This window comes from Macrotis lagotis, chromosome 1, assembly GCF_037893015.1.
Source record: "Macrotis lagotis isolate mMagLag1 chromosome 1, bilby.v1.9.chrom.fasta, whole genome shotgun sequence".
Taxonomy (NCBI): Eukaryota; Metazoa; Chordata; class Mammalia; order Peramelemorphia; family Peramelidae; genus Macrotis; species Macrotis lagotis.
The window spans coordinates 355,034,903-355,059,117 of NC_133658.1; the positions used below are offsets into that span (position 1 = coordinate 355,034,903).

Sequence of the window (24,215 nt, forward strand, 5' to 3'; positions counted from 1 at the left end):
GTCTGAGCAAGATAACATTTTATTACAGGAGTGCTATATGCCAGTGGGGTGACAGCTGAATGGCACAGTGGATAAAGTCCTGAGCTTGGTGTCAGGAAGACCCAAGTTCAAATTTGGCCTCAGACACTTAATGGCTGTGTAACCCTAGTTGAATCACTTACCATGTTTGCCTCAGTTTCATCTTCTGTAAAATGATCTGGAGAAAGAAATGGAAAACAATTTCAGTATCTCTGTCAAGAAAACCTCAAATAGGGGGCAGCTAGGTGGCGCAGTGAATAGAGCACCGGCCTTGGAGTCAGGAGTACCTGGGTTCAAATCTGACCTCAGACACTTAATAATTACCTAGCCATGTGGCCTTGGGCAAGCCACTTAACCCCATTGCCTTGAAAAATCTAAAAAAACAAAAAACAAAACCCTCAAATAGGATGATGAAGAATTAGGCACAATTGAAAAATGATGAACAATATCTGCCAATAGAGTAGGTCAGCAGCTATTGTAACTAAGACCCTGAGAAACTCAACTTCTTTTCATAAGATAAGAACAAAGAATAGGACAGAGAAAATAAGGAAAAAATGTAATTAGTTAAGGGGTTGGTGATATCACTGAATCAAGGACAACATGATTTGTTATATAACTGCAGCATGGGGAACAATATGATTGATTAGAAGTTAGGAATTAGGTATTAGAGACAACCTAAGAAATGTTCATTCTTTTAGTTTGCATGTAAGGTTAAAGTGGACCAGACTTCAGATAAGGAATAAGACATCCTTGAAAGATATCAAAGCAGTATAAAAATACTTGACCAGGGCAGAGCCAAGATGACAACAAGAGAGGATCGTCTCTTAGGTGCTCTGTCTTACAACTTATAAGCTAAGGACTCTAAATTTTCGAGAGATAGAACCCACAGAGGGACCCAGTGAGGCAGGTCTCCAACCCAAGGTAATCTGGAAAAGAGCAGAAAGGCTCTGCTCCCCGAGGTTGGAGGGGCAGCCCACTGGAGAAAAGGAACTGCAGCCTCCAGGAAGCAGCCCCAGGGTGCTGGGAGCCACAGCTCACAGCAGTGGGGGGAGTTCCTGACCTATAGTCTGGGGAGCACCGGGCACAACTTGGGGGATCAGAGGGGGACCTCTGCCAGAGTGAGCACATGAAGCCCAACCCTTAGGACAGACAGTGAGCATTGTGGTCACAGCAGCCCAGATCCAAAAAACGGAAGCAGGCAGAGCAGTAAGCAGGAGCACCCAGGGCATGAGTGGTGAGCTTAGGGAAAAGAGTGGAGAGAGACTGCCAAGCTCTGTCCTCTGTCCCTGGAACAGGACTCTGGGGTTCTGACCACATTCAGATCCTGATCGCAGTCTAGGTACCCCATAGAACAGCAGGCCCCCCCCACCTCAGCCCCATGGCAGAGGGGTGTGCCTATGGTCATTCACAGATCAAGAAGGAAGACAGAGCCTCACACATGGAGATCCTTGTGGGGAGGTGTCCCAATAATACTCAAAAGCTCAGGAAGCACCCCAAAATCAGGCTCAGGCTGGGGGAAATGAGTAAGCCAAGAAAAAAGAGGAACGCCATTGAGAAATACTTTGCCTGTGATCCCAAGAAGGATCAAAACACTCAAAATCTGAAGATGAGGAAGTACAAGCTCCTGTATCTAAAGACTCCAAGAAAAGCAGAAATTAGGCTCAGGCTATGGTAGAGCTCAAAAAAGACTTTGAAAATCAAGTGAGGGAGATAGAAGAAAAATTGGGAAAAGAAATGAGAGAGATGCAGAAAAAACATGAAAATGAAGTCAGCAGCCTAGTCAAGAAAATCCAAAAAATGCTGAAGAAAATAGCATGCTAAAAACCAGCTTAGGTCAAATGGATAAAACAGTTCAAAAAGTTATTGAAGAGAAGAATGCTTTAAAAAGCAGAATTGTCCAGATGGGAAAAAGAGATAAAAAAGCTCTCTGAGGAAAATAAATCCTTCAGACAAAGAATAGAACTCAGGGAGGTTGCTGGTTTTATGAGAAATCAGGACACAATACTTCAAAAGGAAAAGAATGAAAAATTAGAAGAAAATGTGAAACATCTCATTGAAAAAAACAACTGATATGGAAAACAGATTTAGGAAAAATAATTTAAAAATTATTGGAATACCTGAAAGTCATGATCAGGAAAAGAGCCTTGACATCATTTTCAAAGAATTACTAGAGGAAAATTGCCCTGATATCCTAGAAGCACAGGGCAAAATAAAAATGGAGAGAATCCACCGATCTCCCCAAGAAAGAGATCCAAAAAAAACCCAACCCCCAAGAATATTATAGCCAAGCTCCAGAACTCCCAAGTCAAAGAGAAAATATTACAAGCAGCCAGAAGGACACAATTCAAATACCGTGGAGCTGCAGTCAGGATCACACAGGACTTAGCAACAACTACATTAAAAGCTTGAAGGGTTTGGAATACAATATTCTGGAAGGCAAAAGAGCTTAGAATGCAACCAAGAATCAACTACCCAGCAAAACTGAATGTCCTCTTCCAGGGAAAAAGATGGACTTTCAATGAACCAGGGGAATTTCAAATGTTCCTGTTGGAATGACCAGAGCTGAACAGAAGGTTTGATCTTCAAATATAGGACTCAGGTGGGGCGGCTAGGTGGCATAGTGGATAAAGCACCATCCCTGGAGTCAGGAGTGCCTGACATTAATAATTACCTAGCTGTGTGGCCTTGGGCAAGCCACTTAACCCCATTTGCCTTGCAAAAAACCTAAAAAAAAATGGGACTCAGGTGAAGCATAGATAGTAGAAGAAAAGGGAAAAATATGAGGGACTTCATGATGATGAACTACATGTATTCCTGTATAGAAAAATGATACTGATAATACTCATATGAACCTTCTCATTTAATAGAGCAGGTAGAAGGAGCTTTTATAGTTGAAGCACAGGAGAAAGCTGAATTTGAAGAAATATTGTGATGTAAAAATGGAGTCAATAGAAAAAAGGGAAATGTAATGGGAGAAAGAAAAAGGAGAGGTGGAATAGGCTAAGATACTTCATATAATAAGATTTTTCTTTATTACAATGAGCTATTGCAATGATATGGAAGGGAGGAAGGCAAGGGGGAATGAAGGAATCTTCGCTTTCATCAGAGGTGGCTAGCAGAATAAACCACATATACTCAATGGGGTATAGACATCTAGAGTAAAAAGGAGAGAAGGGGGAAGGGGGGGTGTGAGTGATAGAGGAGAGGGTAGACTGTGGGGACAGTGGTTTTTACTTCTTGCAAGGGGCTAGTATTGGATGGCTTGTCTGGGACCATAGGACTGGGTGGATGCTGGGTCTAAGGGGTGGTATGTGGCCTCAGGGCCTCTTGGCCCCAGGGCTGGGGATCTGTCTGCTGTGCCACTCTGCTACCCTACATCAGAGATAGAGTGAAAGGAGAGAAAATATAGTACATGGTAGTGGAGAAGTACAAATGGAGTAAGTTGTGATCAGCAATGGCAACGGTGGAAAAATATGGAAGTAACTTTTGTGATGGACTTATCCTAAAGAATGTGATCCACCTGCAACAGACCTGATGGTTTTGGAACACAGACTAAAGCACATTTGTTGTTTTTTGGGGGGGGTTTCAGGGCAAATGGGGCTGAATGGTCTTCCTGGGCTCACATAGCTGGGTGATTGTTGGGTATCTGAGGCTGGATTTGGACCAGGGTGCTCCTGGCTCAAGGGCCAGTGCTCTGTCTGCCACCCGGCTGCCCCTACTATTATTATTATTACTATTTTATTTTGGGTCTTTTTTTTTGGTTTTTGCAGGGCAGTGGGGTTGGGGTGACTTGCATGGGGTCACCCAGCTGGGTGATTGTTGGGTGTATGGGGCTGGATTTGGACTCAGGTGCTCCTGGCCCCAGGGCTGGTGCTCCGTCCACTGTACCACCTGGCCATACCTACAATTATTACTATTATTTTTTATTTTAATTTTAATTTTTTTCTCTCCCCTTTATCACTCATGCAGGGTTATATTTTTTTGGGGGGGGTATTATGTTTACTCTTAAACAAGAATATTTTATTAATGTATAAAAATCATTATTTGTACAAAATGAGAATTAATTAATTGAAAAAAGACCAATACTTGACCAGATTCCCTGGTATCTACCCATAACCCCCCAAAGAAGCAAGAATAGAAAAGTGATTAAAGATAGCAATTGGATTTCCAAATTTAACTGCTACAGGCTAGCTGAATTTCTAAACTAAATTCAGAGCCAAAAATTAATAGGATGAATAAATAAATTATATAGAATCAATTTAATTTTTACAAATCCAGTAGGCAAGTTTCTTTTCTTATTTTTTTCAGCATGAAATAGCTTCTGTCAAGATGTTTGAGCACCTGGTTGCAGCCAATGGAATCGAAGTTGTAATGCAGAAGTATGGACTTGATCTAAATAGTGATATATGTTTTATCATGGAACAAATCAAGGGACCTCTTGATTCAACAGAAGAGAATTCTTCGGTGAGTTTAGTAACTTTAGGTTAGTTTGAATTGCCTGATGCTTCCCAAATGAGTGACTGTTTTCTTATCCATTAATTTTACCAGTTTTTAAGTACTGAGTTTATAGTTTAGAAGCACCCCTAAATGTAATTCTTCAGAGCCCCAGCTCAGTTTGATACAGAGTTCCTTCTAGCTCTCAATCTTTGATAGATGATGATGCTCAAAAAGAAAAGGGTATGAAAGTTTTATATTTATGGCAAACTAAAAGATGGAAAAAATTAGAGATCCTCTGAAGTCCTTAAAACTTTTTTCTTGAAATTTTCATTTTGTTTTCTTATAGAAGTTAATAAGAGTGATTTTAAACATGTGTTCTAGAATTTTATACATCTGAATAAGAACTTTCCTTTTCTGTGTCTTTATTCCCAAGGCAGAATCCAGAGAATTTTAGAACTGCTTCTTAGTGAGCTATATTCAGAGATCAAATTCTTTTTGTTCTCAGAATTGATAAATCTTAGAATTTTAGGATTAGCTGAATCTTTGAGATTTTTCTAGACCGAACTCAAACTAAAGCATTAACTTACTGTGTGAAATGTGACAACCTCAACAAGTGTCATACAAACCTTCCATTGAGGACTTAATAATGACTTTACTTTAAAAAACAATTCATTCCACTTAGATCAGAAACTTTTTCTTCTATCAAACTGAAATCTACTACCCTGAAACTTTTACTCATTGGGTCTAGTTCTACCCTTTGTGTCAAACTAGCCCTCTGTTATAAGACAATCCTTTAAATATTTAAAGATAATCATCATGTCTGTTTGTGTCCCCCCCAAAAAAAGACAACCAAATAAAATCAAAAGCAAAGAAACTTGATCAAACATTTCCTATTCTTTCAAATGATCCTAAAATAGCATGATTTCTAGTTCCTTTATCATGCTAATGGTCACCTTCCTAGATGGGTTTTTAGCTTGCCAATTTTTTTTCCCTTAAAATATGGTTCACAGAACTGAATACATTACAAATGAGGTCTGACTAGGGCAGAGCATAATGGGAGTGTGAACTCCCTTGTCTTGGATACTTCTATTAATGCAGCCTATTTATACTATACCATTGGAAAACTGCATGGGACTAAAAGATTGAAAAATTTGGAGATTCTCTGAAGTCTCCAAACCGTTTTTATTTTTTTTACATGAACTATTGTCTAGCTATACCTGTTGTCCACCCCCATCTTATTTTACTTATGCAGCTAGGACCTTAGCACTTATCCCTATTAAATTTCATTTTAGTAGATGGCCAAGAGATTAAATAGGAGACTTAAGGAAAGAGGGAGGGTTTTTTTTGTGATAGGCGTTCCCTTGTCTTCAGGTTATTGGTAAAAATATTGATTTGGATACAGCCAAAGATAGAGTCCTATAATATGCCATCATAAACATCCCTCAGGATAACATCCAACCTTTGTGGCAGTCCTCTGAAGTCAGAACTGATGAGATTTCTGAAGCATTTCAGTGTTGTATTCCTTTATGTTGCTATGGTCATTGTTTAAATTGTTTCCTTGTTTCTCTTTACTCTGTTCATATTGATTCATTTGATGTCTAAAGCTTCTTTGAATTCCTTCTTTATTTCTTAAGGTACAATTCCATCATAAGGCAGCTAGGTGACTCAGTGGGTAAGAGCTGGGCCTAGCATCAGGACGACCTGAATTCAAATCTGGCCTTGGATATGTGACTTAGGCAGGTCACTTAACCTCTGTTTGCCTTATTCCACTGGAGAAGGAAATGATAAACAACTTCAGTATCTTTGCAAAGAAAAATTCATAGACTAGATGGTCTGTGGAGTCATGAAGAGTCAGACACGGCTAAACAACAACAACGCAGTTCTGTTACCTATACCATGATTTATTGAATCATTCCCATTTGATTGACATTCATTTTCCTTCCATTTCTTTGCTACTGCATAAAGTTTGCTACAAATATTTTTGCACATATAAGACCTTTTACTGTATTTGACTTCCCTGGGATTTAAGTCTATTAGAGATTAGAGGTATTGCTTGGACAAAGAGAATGTATACTTCACTGACTTCAGTAGCTTATGAATCAAGGTCTTCATTAGAGAGAATTAGAAGACAGGAGGGTATGAAAGATTTGAAAAGAAGGGTTGTAATAATTGAGGGAAGAATTGAGGTTCTATAGCATTTTTTAAGAAAGATTTTATTTATTTTGAATGTTACAATTTTTCCTCTATTCTTGCTTCCCTCTCCCCACCTCCCCCGACAGAAAGCAGTCTGTTAGTCTTTACCTTGTATAACATCACTCTTGAGTGAACCCAACTCCCTCACTTGAAAAAGAAAGGGGGTAGATCTAGGGTTGGTTTGGCAATACCTGTGTGGCAATAAGACAAGGCAACAAAGAACTTGAGAAGAGAAGACAATGTGGAGTATATCTCATTAACTAAAGGTTTGAGATTGGGAAGGATGTAAAATGATGTCAGAATCAGAAGGAAATTACATACAGATAGAGAAGTAGAACTCGTGGGTGATGATGAGATGAAGACTCTGATCATCCCTCTGTGGACTCTGGGTAAGCGGAAGAGTTGGTCAGGGAATATGAGGGAGGTGGGTAGAGTATCTGAGGGAGAATCAGTGTAAGGGCAGGGAACTAAAGGAGAGAAAAAGAGTGACCTGGAAACTCCCACTTGAAAAAAAAGGCGAGATAACTTGGGATGACTACTTCTCTGACAAGAAGTCATATAGAAATAAATCTTTAGGTATGACATGTGTTGATATGTTCTGATTCATTCCCTAGAAATCTAGCAAAACCACTGATTGGTCAAGAAGTTTGGAATGGTTGCTTCCAGAGCCTACAACAGAGAGTACTGATCACCATTCTTCCTGTGGGTAGTAATGGCTATCTTCACTCATAGCCTTGCCCATTGATGCTCATTATTCACAGGATAATTAGTGATGTTAGAGAAAGAATGAACTTGCTTGTAAAAAGACTTTTCATGTATTTAAAAATTTGCAACATAAACTGAAAAGGCTCTTGTGTAAACAATTGTCTCTTGTAGGATTGCTTTGCCCACATGTCTGTTAATGTAACATAAAAACATGATGAAGACTAAATTTGCTTTGGGTTTTCTTCCAGTGGCCGTATCATGGGCGGACTGAAGAGAAAAGCTTTCTTTATGAGATAGTGGCTAATAAACGCAATGGCATTGATGTGGATAAATGGGATTATTTTGCCAGGTACACGTTGAACATTTGGTGCTGTCATACTTTGATGAGCAACTTCATTGCTATTGTATAAAGTGTACATTTCCCACTGACTTTTTTCCATTTCTTTGGGATCTTTTTAGGGATTGCCACCATCTTGGAATTCAGAATAACTTTGACTATAAGCGTTTTATTAAGTTTGCCCGTGTATGTGAAGTAGACGAAAAGAAACATATTTGCACCAGAGACAAGGTAAAGTGTTTGAGAGAAAAGTAGTCAAGAAAGAAGGGGATTCAGTTTTTCTCTTTTACAAATGGAGGGTTGGGGGAGTAGCAGTTTTTTGTAAGCACTTTCGGTCATTATCTCTTGTTTAGCACTGCTAAAGGCTCTTTTAAAAATTAGTAAAACATTGCAAAGTATTCTCAACTTTTGTTAATGAATGTCTATTGTGACCCTTCTGATTTTATTTAGCATGTTCTATGAGGTGAAGTCACATACATAACTGTTCAATTTGCTTTTGTGAGATACACACGTGTGTAGACATATGTCCATAGGTAGATATATGTATGAATATGCTTATTTTACATGGGATTATACCATAATAAAATCTTGGAACAAATATTTTATTATTGTATATAATTAACAGTTTTTATATCAGCTTGGTGGATAGGTATTAAAAATTTATGAGCAAGTCAATGATATCATAGATCTACCATCCTTTTATTAGTGGTACTTAGATCACATATCCCTTATTCATTGTGCCGTGGAAAGAGAAAAGATTTGGAGACAATAGATCTGGGTTCAAATTTGATCTCTAGGACATACCATTTTGTGACTTTGGATCAATCCTTAACACTATATTTTTAAAATGAAGATGCTGGACTATATCACTTCTAAGGACCCTTCTTGCTCCACATTCTATGATCCTATGATAACCATAGTCAAGTTTATACTCATTATTTGTACCTCTTTTCATCCATTTTCTGTTTCTCATACTTGTAAATATTGTATAAATTACAATTTATTTCATACTTTTCTAGGAAGTGGGAAATCTGTATGACATGTTCCATACACGCAACTGCCTACACAGAAGAGCTTACCAGCACAAAGTGGGCAACATCATTGAGACAATGTAAGGAACTTGCTCACTGCTTCTCTATTGCATGTTCCTCTGTGTATTAACAAAGTGAATTGAATGTTGTGCATGTTTTCTTTGACACAATATTCAGATGAAATGAAAAGTGTTTGTTTTTTTGGACAGTTTATTGACCCAGTTCAACTAATAAGAAAATTGACTTGGAAGAACAAAAGACATGGAATATCTATCTAAAGAACAAAGGAAACATGGGGGTGGTGGGGTGGGAGGAGTAGGAATCAAGGAGAACTAGAAAGCCCTTCCAAATCCTATCCTAAAGCTATTTGAGTCTTGTTTAAAAAAAAAAATAGAAAGTAGATCAGTGGAACAGACTCTCTAAGGAAGTTGTTCAGTTGTGTCTGGCTCTTCAGCACCTCATGGAACATATTGTTAATGGGGTTTTCTTGACAAATACTGGAGTGGTTAGCCATTTCCTTCTCCAGTGGAATAAGGCAAACAGGTTAAGTGTCTTCTCCAGGTCACAGAGAGTGAATGTCTCAGGTTATATTTGAACCCAGGTCTTCCTGACTCTCCAGGTCAGGAACTCTAGGTGTCATCTGGGGGTCTCCTAAGAACAAGAAGACTCAGAAATAATTGAACTCAATTAGCCAAGTATTCAGTAAATCCAGAGCATCAATTATATGGAAAAGAACTCGCTATTTGAAAAACAATTTCTGGGAAAACTGGAAAGTAGTATGACAGAAATTATGTTTTAATCCAGTGCCTTACAACATATTCCACAGTAGAAATAAGAGGCACAGTGGGCAGAGGGCTAGGCAGGAGTCAGGAAGATCTGAGTTTCATCCTGCCTCAGACAACATGTATGTCCCTGGGTAAGTCACTTAACTTTTATTGCCCCCATTTCCTAATAACAGGATCTGCCTCTCAAGGTTGGCATGAGGACGAAATGAGATAATAGTAAAGCACTCACGATATCTGGCACACATAATAAACTCTATAGAAATGTAGGTTCTTACTAGAATATAAAGAAATTAAGTGGATAAAGCATTGGCCCTGGAGTGGATAAAGCACCGGCCCTGGAGTCAGGAGTACCTGGGTTCAAATCTGGTCTCAGACACTTAATAATTACCTAGCTGTGTGGCCTTGGGCAAGCCGCTTAATCCCACTTGCCTTGCAAAAAAAAAGAAAAGAAAAGAAAAGAAATTAGAATCAGATTAATTATCTTGCACAACTTGGACAAGGGATAAAATTCCTACCCAAACAAAGGATAGAGGGAAATCACAAAATTAAAAATTCTAAACTTTGATTCCTAGAATTGAAAAATGATAGCTTGAATAAAATTAAAGCAACTAGAACAAGAGCAACTAGGTGAAAAACCTTAGCGTCAAATATCTTGGATAAGAATTTAGTCCCCTGGGGTGGCTAGGTGGCGCAGTGGACAAAACACTGGCCCTGAAGTCAGGAGTACCTGAGTTCAAATCTGGCCTCAGACACTTAATAATTACCTAGCTGTGTGGCTTGGGCAAACCACTTAACCCCATTTCCTTGCAAAAACCTCAAATAAACAAATAAATAAATTTAGTCCCCAAGATATATAGATAGCTAACATATATGTAAAACCAAAAACCATTCCCCCATGGATTAGTCATACAATATATACTAATATTTCCTCAAAGTAGTTACAAACTATTAAGGAAAATATAAAATACTATTCTGTACCCCTATTACTTAAGAGAAAAACAAAGAACTCTAGAATTTTATCTTACACCCAAAAGATAGAAAAAAAAGATTAAAAAATGATGTGAATAGTCAGTGTTGGGGAGAGTGTGGAAGAGCATGTATTCATGCATTGTTGGTGGAGCTATGAATTGATTCATCTGTTCTGGAAAGTTTGTGCTAAAAAAAGTTAATAAAATGGCCCCATAACCCAAACATCTCATTGTTTAACATGTATTCCAAAGGAATCAATGACAAATTGAGTGCTTATATGACCCAAAATAAAACAGAATATTTTGGACATGGTAAAGAATAGGATGGGGTTGTGCTAAATAAGTTTGAGGTCTGTAGAAATATGGAATGTTATTGTCCTATAAAAAACTGAATATGAATACAGAGAAGCATGGATGGAAGAAAAGTGGAGGCAAAGTGAAATAAGTAGAACCAAGAAAACAAACAATGGCTGCAACAATGTAAATGGAAAGAACAAGAAAAAAATTGTAAGTGAATGCTATGAAATGATAATGATCAAGGCTAGCTCCAGAGGGAGAACTAAGGGAAGGTTCCTCCATCCTGTCTTTGCAAAGGAGTCTGTGGTGTATTAAATATTGCCCGTCATTGTAAACTTGATTGTTGTGTGATTTAATCTTGCTCAGCTGAATAGTTTTGGGTTTTTTAAACAATAAAATAAATGTAATACTTGGATAGATCAGGCAGGTTAGATATAGAGCTAACCAGTGCTTGATTCCCCACCAGTGAATAGCTGCTAGTGCCTGACTTCTGACCAACAGGGAAATTATTAATCCCCTTTGCAACAAAATACCAGATGGAGCCAGTGTATTTGACCTCCCCAAATTAATAATTAAAAATTAGTTTTAAAACAGTTTTTTAAAGACTTTTAAAAGGCCTTTTTTGCCAAGATTACCAGTAGTAAAATTGATCTAATCTCTAATCCACTGACAGTTTTTTCTTCCTTTATAGGTTAAGACCCTGATAATGTTTGGTGGCCATGTGTTTGATCTAACTTGATACATTTAGTACATTTTGGCTATTGGCAATAATGAATCTTTTAACACTTAGACCTTGACCAGAGTTTTAATGGTTAATTTGGTCATATAAAAACTCCATTTTTTTTCCATTTTTCCCATCCAGTATCATGACCAGACTAGTTGTCCTGTGTATTGGGTCTTCATACTTTTTGATGTGTTCTGGAGGCTTCCTAAGTGTACATAGTCAAGTCTGGATGATAATTGGTTATTTAATGTGATGGAGGAACCTTTACCCTTGGGACTTTCTTACGAAAAAGCAATCTTCTGACCCAAAGGCCCCCTTGAAGTAGAAATAAATTACTTAACAATTGAACAAAGTTCTTTTTAAAAAAAAATGTTTTAATGGCATGTAAAAACCATTTTAACATTTGTTTTCTAAAATTTTGAGTTACAATTTCTTTCCTTCCTTCCCTCCATTCCTCCTTCATTGAGAAGGCAAGCAATTTGAAATAGGTTATACATGTGCACTCATGCAAATATATTGGTCATGTTGTAAAATAAAAGAGATAAAAAAACAAGAAAAATGAAGTTAAAAAATAAACTCCAGTTTGCATTGACAAAATAAGCTCTTTTTATTTTCATTTCACATTGATTTCCAGCTTTTTCTCCACCCCTCCTCCCCACCAGTGAGTCTTCCCTTGTAACAAAGATTTAAAAGAAAGTTCAGTAAAATCAGCTTACAGATTGGCTGTTTGTGATAACATGACAGCATCTGCATAAGGTTCCTTCCATACCCACGGTTCCCCACCAAGAAGTGAAAGGAGGAGAGGCACTTTCATGACATGGTGTAAATTAATTTCCAACAGGATTACAGATGCCTTCCTTAAGGCAGATCCCTACATACAAATAGAGGGTTCTAAGGGGAGAAAGTACACGCTTTCTACAGCAATTGATGATATGGAGGCGTACACTAAACTTACAGGTGAGATCTCGAATGTATTTAGTTTAACCCAGATCCGATATAGGTAATCAGTTCCCAAATTAGAGGTAGCTTATATGTAAGAGGCTTGTTAAATTGATTTTTATTTTCCAAATTCAAATCATGATTTGCTATAGAAACAATATTAAAAGTGGTAATTAGATTCTCAGGCCAATAATGAAAGCCCATCAAATTCACAGTGTATTTGATCAAAAATCATAAGTCCTTTAGATCTTATTTCAATACTTTAAAATATGTGTGATTTAATCTGTGTGGCATCTAGGTAGTACAGTAAATAAAGGACTGAAATTGGAGCTAGAAAGACCCAAGTTCAAATCCTATCTCAGATACTGTGACCCTGGGCAAGTCATTAAATTTAAGTCTCTCTCAGTTTCCTCATCTGTAAAATGGGGATAATAATAACTCTGACCTTCCAGGGTTGTTGTGAGATAAAATGTAAAGTGCTTTGTAAAGTTTAAAGTGCTATATAAAGCAATACTAGAAAAATCAGAGACAGTAACATCCTCTCTTCAACCCCAAAATCCTTGGTTTGGTGTAGAGAAGCTCTAAAAGATGAGAAGTATACCCTTGTTCTTGCTGACATTGAAAGTCATTCGGCTCTTTGAACCTGAGATTCCTCATCAGTAAAATGGGTATAATGATGTTTTAGTCTTTTATGAGAAAGACACTTTGTAAAACAAAAAGCACCCTGTGAATAATAGATGCTACCATCTCCATCATCATAAAAAATAGTGGTTTAAACTAAGGAGAAATGTATTATGTTTGTGGATTTTGGTGCTTATAGCAGAACATAAGCAACCTAGATTTGAAGAACACTTGTTAAAACATACAGCTTCAGTTTTTAGAGGAGTTATAGGAATATCCTTATTAATACTTTTGTACACATCTGGATGATTTATTGAGCATTGGATAGTAGAATATGAATTGTTTTAATTTTGACAGATAACATTTTCCTGGATATTTTGCACTCTAATGATCCCAAATTGGCTGAGGCACGAGAGATTTTACACAAAGTTGAATGTCGTAAACTATACAAATTTGTGGGTGAGACTCAGCCAAGAGGGGAAGAGAGGATTAAAACGGTAAGTGAAGATAGTGATAACTTTCACCATTAGTGGAATACTATGAAGTCCTTCAGATTACACAGACAAATCTTTATTTTATATTTGATAGTATGGGTTTCTGATTAATAGGAATTCTCCTTATATAGCTGTTCTCATCCCCAATCTCCAGTATCAAATAATATGATAAAAAGAAAATCTTTATATTAAATCAGATAACCTCAATCTGGTTTTGTTCCTTTGTACTTTTTCTGCCTTTTCCAGTTTAGAAATCTATGCCTCATTCTGTCACCTTAAGAGTTCTCTTTCAATTAGAAGTCACTCTCTCTGTCCCAATCAAAGTCAAATTTTAGGTTTATGTCGGTAAAAATCAGCCCAGCCTATGTGCAGAAACCAGAATTCACCAGGGTCACTGAAGTGTTTCTCTGAAATTTTATAAAGTTTTTACTTTATTGTTGATTGATTTGCATGCCCTTTTATATCACTCTGTGATATTTTAGGTCCCTCTAAGAATATATTGAAGAAAGGAGTTGCTTAAAATGTATAATTATATGGGGCAGCTAGGTGGCACAGTGGATAGAGCACCAGCCCTGGAGTCAGGAGGACCTGAGTTCAAATGCAGCCTCAGATACTTAAGTACCTAGCTGTGTGAACTTGGGCAAGTCACTTAACCCTCCTGCCTTTCAAAAAAGAAAGAAAGAAATTACAAGGCTCTATTATATTAAGCACAGACTATATAATACCAAAGCTGTCCTGCCTGGCTAGGTTTTTTTCTTATTTTCCTTCTGTTCTCTTCTCTCCATTTTAAAAAAGATACCTCAATACCTCGTTTTGATTTTTTTAATATCCTATTCCTATATTGTCACATCTTTGCATTTTTCCTTCTCCTACCCCACCTCATTAGAAAAGAAAATTCTTGGGGGCGGCTAGGTGGCGTAATGGATATAGCACCGGCCTTGGAGTCGGAAGTACCTGGGTTCAAATCCGGTCTCAGACGCTTAATAATTACCTAGCTGTGTGGCCTTGGGCAAGCCACTTAACCCCTTGGCCTTGCAAAAAACTAAAAAAATAAATAAATAAATTTCCATTTTGGCTGTTTCCAAAAATGTCATTTCAATTTTTACTCACTCTTCCTTATTCATAATTTTCTTTGTTTTTATAGGAGAGTAACATTGCATTTATGTATCACTGTTTGTTTAATCAGCCCCCATTTGATATGCATCTACTTTGTCTCCATTTCTTTGCCATTATGAAAAAATTCTGGTCTGAATATTTTTCTATGTTTGTCTTCTTTATTTTGGGGTATATGTCAAGTAGTAAAATTTCTTCAAAGGGTATGGATATTTTAGTCACTATTCTTATAATTCCAAATTTTTTGAAACAGAGGACCCTGGGATTACAAAGGTTTTTTTTTTTTTTTAAATAACAATATATGGGGCGACTAGGTGGCGTAGTGGATAAAGCATTGGCCCTGGAGTCAGGAGTACTTGGGTTCAAATCTGGTTGCAGACACTTAATAATTACCTAGCTGTGTGGTCTTGGGCAAGCCACTTAACCCCGTTTGCCTTGCAAAAAACCCTAAAAATAAATAAAATAAAATAACATTATATCCTCTAGGAATTCATAGGACAGTTACCTTAATAAGCCTGGGAAAATGAGATGGACTATATAGAGAGCAAAAAGGAAGCAGAAACCTTAGGGGAAAAGGAGATAGTCATAGTTCTTAAAAACATAATGTTGGAGAGATGAGGAGAAAGTAATTCCATACATTGGATAAGGATGAGGGTGACCTTTGAATGTGCTTGTTAATTGTTAATAGTATAATATATCTGCTATAGGTTGAACTGTTTTCTGGATTATACATTCAAAATAATTTATTTCCTAGGAGGATTATGATCACCTTCCAAAAGAGGTTGCTAATTCAGTACCAGAAAGTCTATTCCTAAAAGTTAAATTAAAGGCTGAAGATTTCATAGTTGATGTAAGTTGTTGTCACTGATATCATTCATAAACATTTCTCAAGACAGCCTTGTGTAAGATTGTAGCTGTGAGCTGCTTACAATTGTCCATCTGTCATTTAGTCTTTTATTATTTCAGGTACTTTTACTAAATCTAACTTACCTTTCTATAAGGCTTCAGTTTTGTTCTGCCTGAAAGGAAAGGTTGTAAGCTTAGCTGCCAATACTAGGCAGTATATATTGTGATATGGGCTGGATGGCTTGTCACTTTGGTGTTTTAAATTATAGGTGTTTACAATAATTTTCTTTAATGATAAAGTTATCGATCATCTTTAGGATAGCATTTGATAAAATATCCTTTGAGAAACAAATTCAGTTATAAAATTGGTTCTTAAACAAAAATCCAATTTGTTTTAAACATCATTTGCAGGAATTCATTCATTGAGGTGAAGAGCAGGGATGTATTTTTCATCCCATAGCCAATAAATGATGGAAGTTTGATGAGCACTTCTATTTATTCTACCAAGTAATAGTATTCACTTCTCAGATACTTGGAACTTTTTGAGCAGGCTCAAAACAACAACAAAAAAATCCCTTTGGGGCAGTTTTAGCAGAACATTTATGTCTAGATATGTTTTTCTCTTATTCTTTAGTCTTAGTCATGATGATGGACAGTATTCTTTGGCAGACCTGTCTAAACTCGATAAATCCTGTGGTATTATTTCTGTTATGGTTGTGTAATTTTTTTTCCTTCTCTCTAGGTTATCAACATGGATTATGGAATGAAAGAAAAAAATCCTATTGATAATGTTCGTTTCTATTGCAAAAACAACCAAAGCAAAGCAGTCATAATTACAAAAGAGCAGGTAAATACCGAGAGTAGGTAAAAATGAGTTTGCTAGTGTGACATTTGGCAAGTTAAGCATCTGTCTGTGACATTTTTAATGCAATTCAAGATAGTTTGGGTTTTTTCATCTTTTCAGAGAAAGATTTTATTATGAATTGTGGGACATATATACATCAAAGGAAAATACCATTAGTGTTAGTATGTGAGGTAGCTATGTGGCTCAATGAATAGAGTGTTAGTCTTGGGATTAGGAACACCTGAGTTCAAATTCAGTTTCAGACACTTAGTAGCTATTTGGGCAAATCACATAACTTCTGTTTGCCTTAATCTCTTGGTGTAGGAAATGGCAAACCATTCCAGTATCTTTGCCAAGAAAATCCCTTGAATGGGGTAGGTGTGATATGGTCCATAAGATCACAAAGATTCAGATGCAATTGATCAGGTACAACACCAGAATGAGGACATAATTGGTGGGAAGATTTCATGTCTTCTCTGTTTTATGTTTCAAGAAAGAAAGTATGAAATCTTTTTTTTTTCAAAAGGTTTCACAGCTTCTGCCTGAAAAATTTTATGAACAACTTATCCGAGTATACTGTAAGAAAACAGATGAGGAAAGTTTAGATGCTGCCAGCAAATATTTTGTTCAGTGGTGCATAAACAGAAACTTTACCAAACCTCAGGTAAGTCAGTTATTACTCTTTCTTGAATAAATTTCTTCAATAATTTCAGAGATAGAAGGGTTTTTTTCTCTTACCTTCTTCTCATACCTTTGGAATCTGACAAAGCTATTGTTTAAATGAGAATGGTTTGATTATGATTTTAAAACTACAGAACTTTTTTTTTAAATGTAGAGTGTTGGGTATTTAGTGGGACTTTAACAAAAATTTGTAAGGGGTGTTGCTGGAATTCTTCCTGAATTACTGTGGAATTACCCCCTCCCCACCCCCCAACAAATCTAATTCCTGTCTTCAAGGACATTATATTATGCCGGAATTATACAACATAATGAGTGGGGCAATGGATAGAGCACTGGCCCTGGAGTCAGGAGGACCTGAGTTCAAATCGGCCTCAGGCATTTAATCATCACCAGACTGTGTGACCTTGGGCAAGTCACTTAATCCCACTGCCTTGCAAAAACCAAAATTAAAGAAAAAGAAAGAAAAAGAGGGTGGTAATGGAGAAGAAATGAGCCAGCATCTACCAATATTCCCATCTCTAAACCTCTTTACTGATAATCATTTGGAACAAAAGTTGTGTCCATACGGGATAAAGTTTTTCCTTAGGTTCCCTTCTTCTTTGATTGACTTCTGCCCCACTTCTTGAAGGGTGAGAACTGAGTCATCAAATGTAGTCACCCTTTTTTCAGACCTTTTTTCTCCTTAAGAACTCTGTCACATTTAACATTAAATTGTGTTCTACCTGCAAACATGCCAAGATATGAGTGTCTTAAAGTAAAGATACTTGTTGTAAGCCCCTGTAATTTAAAACATTGAAATTACAAACAAAACCACAAAGTCCAACCCAGGATCCATCCTTCTCACAGTCAAATTCTTAGAAAGGGCTGTCTTTACGCCTGCTCTCCACTTCCACTCTCCTCTTAAGCCTGTGGCCTTCTGGCTTCTGTCCATCTGCTCCACCACACCTGCTTTCCCCAGGGTCAGCAGGGATCTTTCTACCAAGAGCAGTAACCTTTTCTCAATCCTCATCCTTCTTGACATCTTAGGGTTTGACCCTGCTGACTTTTTAAGTACTCTCCTCCTGAGATTTTGTGGTGTTGTGTTGTTGTAAATCTCTCCCTGCTTGTTTGACCACTTCTCAATCTCTTTTGCAAGTTCAGTGTCCTACAAACTAACTTTGTGTATGTGTGTACATGTGTACATGTATGAGCACACACATCCCAAAGTTCCATCTTGGGTCTTCTGCTCTGGACCCTCTCTTAATCTCATTAGCTCCTGTGCATTAAGCTGACATCTCTGTCCAGATATTTCCCATGTCCACCTATTTATCCCTCAGCTCTCTTGTGAGCCAGAACCTGCCAACTGGATATTGTCACCTCAATGGGTCCCATAGGCATCTCAAACTCTTCATGGTAAGAACAAAACTCATCTTTCTTCCTAAATCTCCCCTTTTTCTAATTTACCTATTTTTGTCAATTCATCACAATTCTTCTAGTTACCTAGGGTTGAATCCCAGGATTCACCATGCTTGACTCTTTATTCTCTTTCTCTGTTTTTTTTAATAATTTCAATTTTTATTTTTCCAAATACATGCAAAGATTGTTTTTACCATTCATCCATTTGCAAGTTTATGATTTCCACATTTTTTTACCACCCACGATTCCCTCCCTCTCTTTCCCCCCCCCCCACTCCCAAGGTGGCAAGCAATCTGCTAAAATTGTACATATGTGATTGGGTTTAACATATTTCCATATTAGCCATGTTGTAAAAGAGGAATTAGAACTAAGGCGGGGGAAATCATGAAAAAGGAAGGAAAAACATAAAAGAAATTGTAAAAGGTGAACTTAGTAGTATAAAATGCTTTGCTCTGCTTTCAGACTCCTTAGGTTCCCCCCCACCCACCCCGGATGTAGATGACATTGTCCATAGCAGGTCTCAGGATTGTCCTTGATCCCGAACTGTGGAGAGGAGTTGTGTCCATCATAGTTGATCATCTCACAGTATTGTTAATATGAACAATGATGTCTTGGTTCTGTTCCCTTCACTCAGCATCAGTGTATTCTCCCTCAGCCCTGCCCCAACCTGGTGCTGAATTTCTGGGAAGCAGTGAGCACTAAATAAAAGTCTTTCCTACCATATGTTTTGTCTGCTCTAAGCCTCACTTCAGAAATGCAATGCTCTGGTTCTCCTTCAGCCTCACTGAACTCTCCTCTTGTCTTCTTTTTGAGCTTTGAGAGTAGACGCTTCTTCTCAAACCCTAACAATCTCTTTCACTTCTCTTGTTCTGGTTACTAAATCTTTTTGGTAATTCCCAAATCCATTATCTTTAATCTTATATCAGTATCTACCCATTCCCCAGTGTCTGAACCACATGTTCAGAATCAAGCTTATTCTCTCTCCTCCTAAATTTCCCTCTTTCTGATTTCATATTTGTCAGTAGCATCACCCTTCACCTTGTTCATATGTTTGCGTCTCTCTTTCACCTCTCATATGTAGTTAGTTAAAATGTGCTAAATCTGTCTGTGGAGGATCTTTCAGGTCTGTCCCTTCTTTATTCCCATCGCTACTACCATAGCACTGACCTTTAATCCTGTGCATCTAATTTAATGTAGTATTCCTGTGCTTTAGGCTGTTAGATTGTTATACATTAATATTTTTCTTCTGATGTTTTTAAGCAAAGACTTTTCAATCAACAAGCCTTTATTTTCTCTCCCTTCAACTCCCAATTGGGTGAAAAGGGAGAGCAAAAAGCCCTGAAACCTTTCCTATATTAGCCATATCCAAATATGTACATTTCATTCTGCATCTTGAGTCAGTTTACCTCAAAAATAAGGCCATTTTCAGAGAAATTTGTTGCAAAAAAAAAAATTTCCCAGGTAAATAGTCCCTTTCTCATTCATTCCTTTCTTCATCAGTTTTGTTTGTACAAAAAAAATCATTTTAATTCCATTTATCTGTTTCTCCTTACTTGCCTGCTGACTAAAATTCAGGCTGCTTTGCTTGTCATTCAGGACTCTCTGTTCTTTAGCCTGGTTTGCTTTTTCTCCTCTTATCTCTCATCAGTCATCTTTCTGCAGCATGAGTTTTTCACCAAATTGAACTGTCTTTTCACCAAATATGCTTGGTGCTTTCCTATTTACAGGGAGCATGCCTCCTTCTCCCCTTTGCCTGATGGACTCTTAAATAGCCTACAAAGCCCTCTCAAGTCACTGCTCGGACAAAGTTTTCCCCTCCTCCATTAACAACTTGTCAGTACCCAGCTCAGAAATGTATTAATGAGATTCCAGCTATGGACATGAAATACTGGGATTCTCTCTAAAGTGCTGGAATGCCAACTCAGGTGACATTTGAGAGTTGACAAGACGCTCTCCTCACATTAACCCTATAATTTGGTGCAAGTATTATTATCTCCATTGTACAGCTGGAGAATTTGAACTATTAAGTGACTGGCCTAGGTTCACATAGGAAGTGGCTAGGGTGTGAATTAAAATTGGGTCTCCTGGCCCCAAGTCAGTTGACTGATGAAAAAACTTATTTCAGAGAAGCAAAGTGATTGCTGAAAGACATTTCAATATGGATACTAATGCCTCTTAAATCACAAAATGTGTGATGCAGACAAAGTCTCTCTTTCAGGTGTTGTTTGGTTATGTTAGACTGTCAAGAAAAGAGTGAAATTTAAATTTGGAAATTTTTTTTAAAGTGTAGGGGCAGCTAGGTGGCAAAGTGGATAGAGCACTGGCCCCTGGAGTCAAAACTGACCCCAGACACTTAATAATTACCTAGCTGTGTGATCTTGGGCAAGTTACTTGGCTCCATTGCCTTGCCAAAAAAAGTATCTTTGGTAGGTATATAAATAGGCATGTAAGTATGGTTTATAAGGCATTATATGCAGGCTATGGATCACTGGATACCCAAGAATTACAGCACCGGGGTCTTTGATATAGTATAAGTAAGCAGTCCTTCTGTGAACTGAAGAAATAATGTCTAATATATATCACTGTTTTTCTTTTTAAAAAAATATTTAATTTTTACCCCAATTTGAGTTCCAAATTCTCTCCCTCTCTCCTTTCCTCTCCACTCTCCTCATTGAGAAGGCAAGCAATTTGATATAGGCTATGTATAGTCATGTAAAATATAATTTTGTATTAGTTGTGTTTGTAAAGGAAAACCAGACCCACCCACCCCACCCCTCCCACAAAAAAAAAGGAAAAAATTTAAGTTTGCTTCAGTCTGCATTCAGATTCCCTCAGTTCTTTCTCTGCAGGTAAATAGCATTTTTTCAAGTTCTTTATATATTTGAGAATGAGGTCTTTATCAGAAACTTTTCCACAGTTAAGATTACTATATATTTCACTCATCCTATTTTTTTCCTCTCTTTGTCTTCTCTCTCTTTTTCCTCACCTTTCACTGTCCTCCTCAAAAGCATTTAGCTTCTGACTACTGCCTCCTCCAAACTGTCCTTTCTATTACTCCCCTGTCACTTCTTTTTAAAAATTATTTTAATTATTTAAGGCAGTGAGGTTAAAAATTATTTGTCCAAGGTCATACAGCTAGGCAATTATTAAGTGTTTGAGGCTGGATTTGAACTCAGATACTCCTGACTCCAGGGCCAGTGCTCTATCCACTGCGCCACCTAGCTGCTGCCCCTTCCCCGCCACCTCTTCATATCCTTTTCCTCTCCAACTTCCCTGATGGGTAAGATAAATTTCTATATTCAACTGAGTGTATATGTTATTCCCTCTTTGATCCAATTCCAGTGAGAGTAGGATTCAAATGTTTACTACCCCATCCCCTGCCCATCTTTCTCTCCATTGTAAAAGCTCTTTTGTGCCTCTTTTTTGTGAGATAGTTTTCTTCATTCTACCTCTCTCTCTCTCCCTTTCCCCTTCTCTCAGTGGATCCCTTTTTCTCACCTCTCATTTTATGTTTTTAGATAACATTCCATTGTAGTCCTCCCTTAAATTTTTTTTTAGATAATATCCTGTCATAATCATCTCATACCCCTGTGCTTTTCTATATATAATACTTCTATCTGAGCTAATAATGAAAAAATTCTTAGGTATTTCAAGTATCCTATTCCCATGTAGGAATGTAAATAATTTAACCTTACTTGAATACCTTATGATTTGTCTTGACTGTTTACCTTTTTATGCTTCTCTTCAGTCTTGTATTTGAAAGTCAGATTTAGAAAATCTTTTAGCTCTTGGTCTTTTCATCAGGCTTGCTTGAAAGTCTTCTTTTTCATTCAGTGTCACATTTTATTCCTCCTGAAAGATTATCCTCAATCCTCAATGTAGCTGGGTAAATGAATCTTGGTAACAATCCTAACTCCTTTGCTCTATGGAATGTCAGATTCCAATTTCTTTGATCCTTTAATGTAAAAGTTGCTAAATCTTTTTATTATCCTACCTGTGGCTCTATGTATTTGAATTGTTTCTTTCTGACTGCTTGTGATATTTTCTACTTGACCAGAATTTGACTATAATATTGACTCAAATTTGATTTTAATATTCCTGAAAGTTTTGCTTTTTTGGATCTCTTTGAGGAGATGATCAGTTTTCTGATTTCTATTTTACCCTTTGATTCCAGGATATTCAAGCAGTTTTCCTTGATAATTTCTAGACTCCTTTTTTTTTAAATTATGGCTTTCAGGTAGTCCATTAATTTTTAAATTATCTCTTCTCAATCTATTTTCCAGGTCAGTTGTTTTCCCAATGAATCTATTTCACATATTATTTTTTATTTTTTATTAAATTATTATTTATTATTATTATTAAATTATTATTAAATTTATTCTTTTGATTTTGTTCTGATTGTTTTGATGTCTTGTGGAACCATTAGCTTTCCACTTCTCAATTCTAATTAAAAAAATTTTTTTCTTCAGTGACATTTTTTGGCCTGTTCTATTTTTATGGTGTTACTTTCTTCATTGTTTTTAGTGCTTCTTTTACCAAGCTGTTGATTCTTTTTTCATGATTTCTTTGCTTCATTCATTTCTTTTCCCAGTTTTTCTTTTAACTCTTATTTGATTTTTTTTTTAAATCCTTTTAGAGCATTTCCAGGAATTCTTTTTTGGGCCTTTAACCAATTCACATCTTTCTTTGAGGCTTTGAATGTTGTCTTCTTTGTGACTGTTGTCTTCTTCTGAATGTTTTGAGCTTTCCTAGGTCCATAGTAAAAATCTGTGTTAAGATTCTTTTTTTTGATGTTTACTCATTTCCCTAACCTATTTCTTGACTTTTAACTTCACATGAGAGTTGGGCTCTAGAGGCTCATGGGGTAGAAGGAATACTGCTCTCAGAGTTAGTTCTGGGGCTTTGCAGATTTTCAGTTCTTCCAAGCTGGTATGACTTAAGAATAGGGGTGGTCTCTGCTCTCCTTGCCTGTGCAGTGGTGCAGTGGTCTGTGAGCAATAGCAAGAGTTTTTTTTTTAACTCAGAATTGTGCCAGGGTCACCACCCCCCTGTGGCAGCACGCTCTAGTTTGATGGTCCTCCTCCTCCTCTTCCTGTGACCCCACTCTAGCTGTGGCTGTATAATAGTGTCTTGCACCCAAAGGTTCCCTGTAATCTTCTGTTGTCTGGCCTCCTCAGGGTTGGGGGGGGGGGGGGTGAGCATTCCAGAAGCTGCTGCAGCTGATCCAGTGCAGCTGGCCATCTGGAGGCAGCTGATGACTTGCTGGGGAGTGGCCCGTGCCGCACCAGGCTGGGCTCCACCCCACTCTACAGAGGCAGGCCTTTCCGGTCAATCTTCTAAGTTGTCTTGGCCTAAAAACTTGTTTAACTCTGTCCTTTTGCTGGTTCTGCTAGTCTAGAATTCATTTTGAGGCAATATTTTAAAGCTGTCTGTAGGGGATTTTTGGAGTATTCAGACAAATCCCTACTTTTTACTCCACCATCTTGAACCCATTCCTATATTACTATTTTTCAAATTTTTGTGAGTGTTGCAATAGAATTCTTTTTTAATAGAATTTAATAGAATTCTTTTTTAAAAATTAAGTTGAAACAAAAGAAAATAGTTGATCTAAGACTTTGTGCATAGATAGGATTTGGGCACATTGAAGAAATTGACATGGACAAAGTCTTAAAATCTACAATAAATGTAACAAGTTGGTATAAAACTCAATTTGATTGAAATAATGGGATATAGTGGGAATTAAGCTTGAATAAATAGGGAAGGGTCAGATTATAGAGAAAAAGCCAA

The 24,215-nt window shown here is 37.2% G+C and overlaps 1 protein-coding gene across 2 annotated transcripts in view; it reads left to right on the plus strand.

The window, feature by feature from the left end:
- Nucleotides 1–24,215, plus strand: part of SAMHD1 (SAM and HD domain containing deoxynucleoside triphosphate triphosphohydrolase 1) — a 54,258-nt gene that overhangs the window by 25,359 nt on the left and 4,684 nt on the right. For both annotated transcript variants that reach the window (XR_012473702.1, XM_074212006.1), the window contains exons 7-15: nucleotides 4,327–4,482; nucleotides 7,602–7,702; nucleotides 7,813–7,921; nucleotides 8,710–8,801; nucleotides 12,337–12,452; nucleotides 13,413–13,552; nucleotides 15,417–15,512; nucleotides 16,251–16,355; nucleotides 16,879–17,016. Coding sequence is in view for 1 of the 2 variants with exons in the window: in XM_074212006.1 (XP_074068107.1) it covers nucleotides 4,327–4,482; nucleotides 7,602–7,702; nucleotides 7,813–7,921; nucleotides 8,710–8,801; nucleotides 12,337–12,452; nucleotides 13,413–13,552; nucleotides 15,417–15,512; nucleotides 16,251–16,355; nucleotides 16,879–17,016 (1,053 nt within the window). In the remaining variant the exon portion in view is untranslated. The remainder of the gene's footprint in view (nucleotides 1–4,326; nucleotides 4,483–7,601; nucleotides 7,703–7,812; nucleotides 7,922–8,709; nucleotides 8,802–12,336; nucleotides 12,453–13,412; nucleotides 13,553–15,416; nucleotides 15,513–16,250; nucleotides 16,356–16,878; nucleotides 17,017–24,215) is intronic.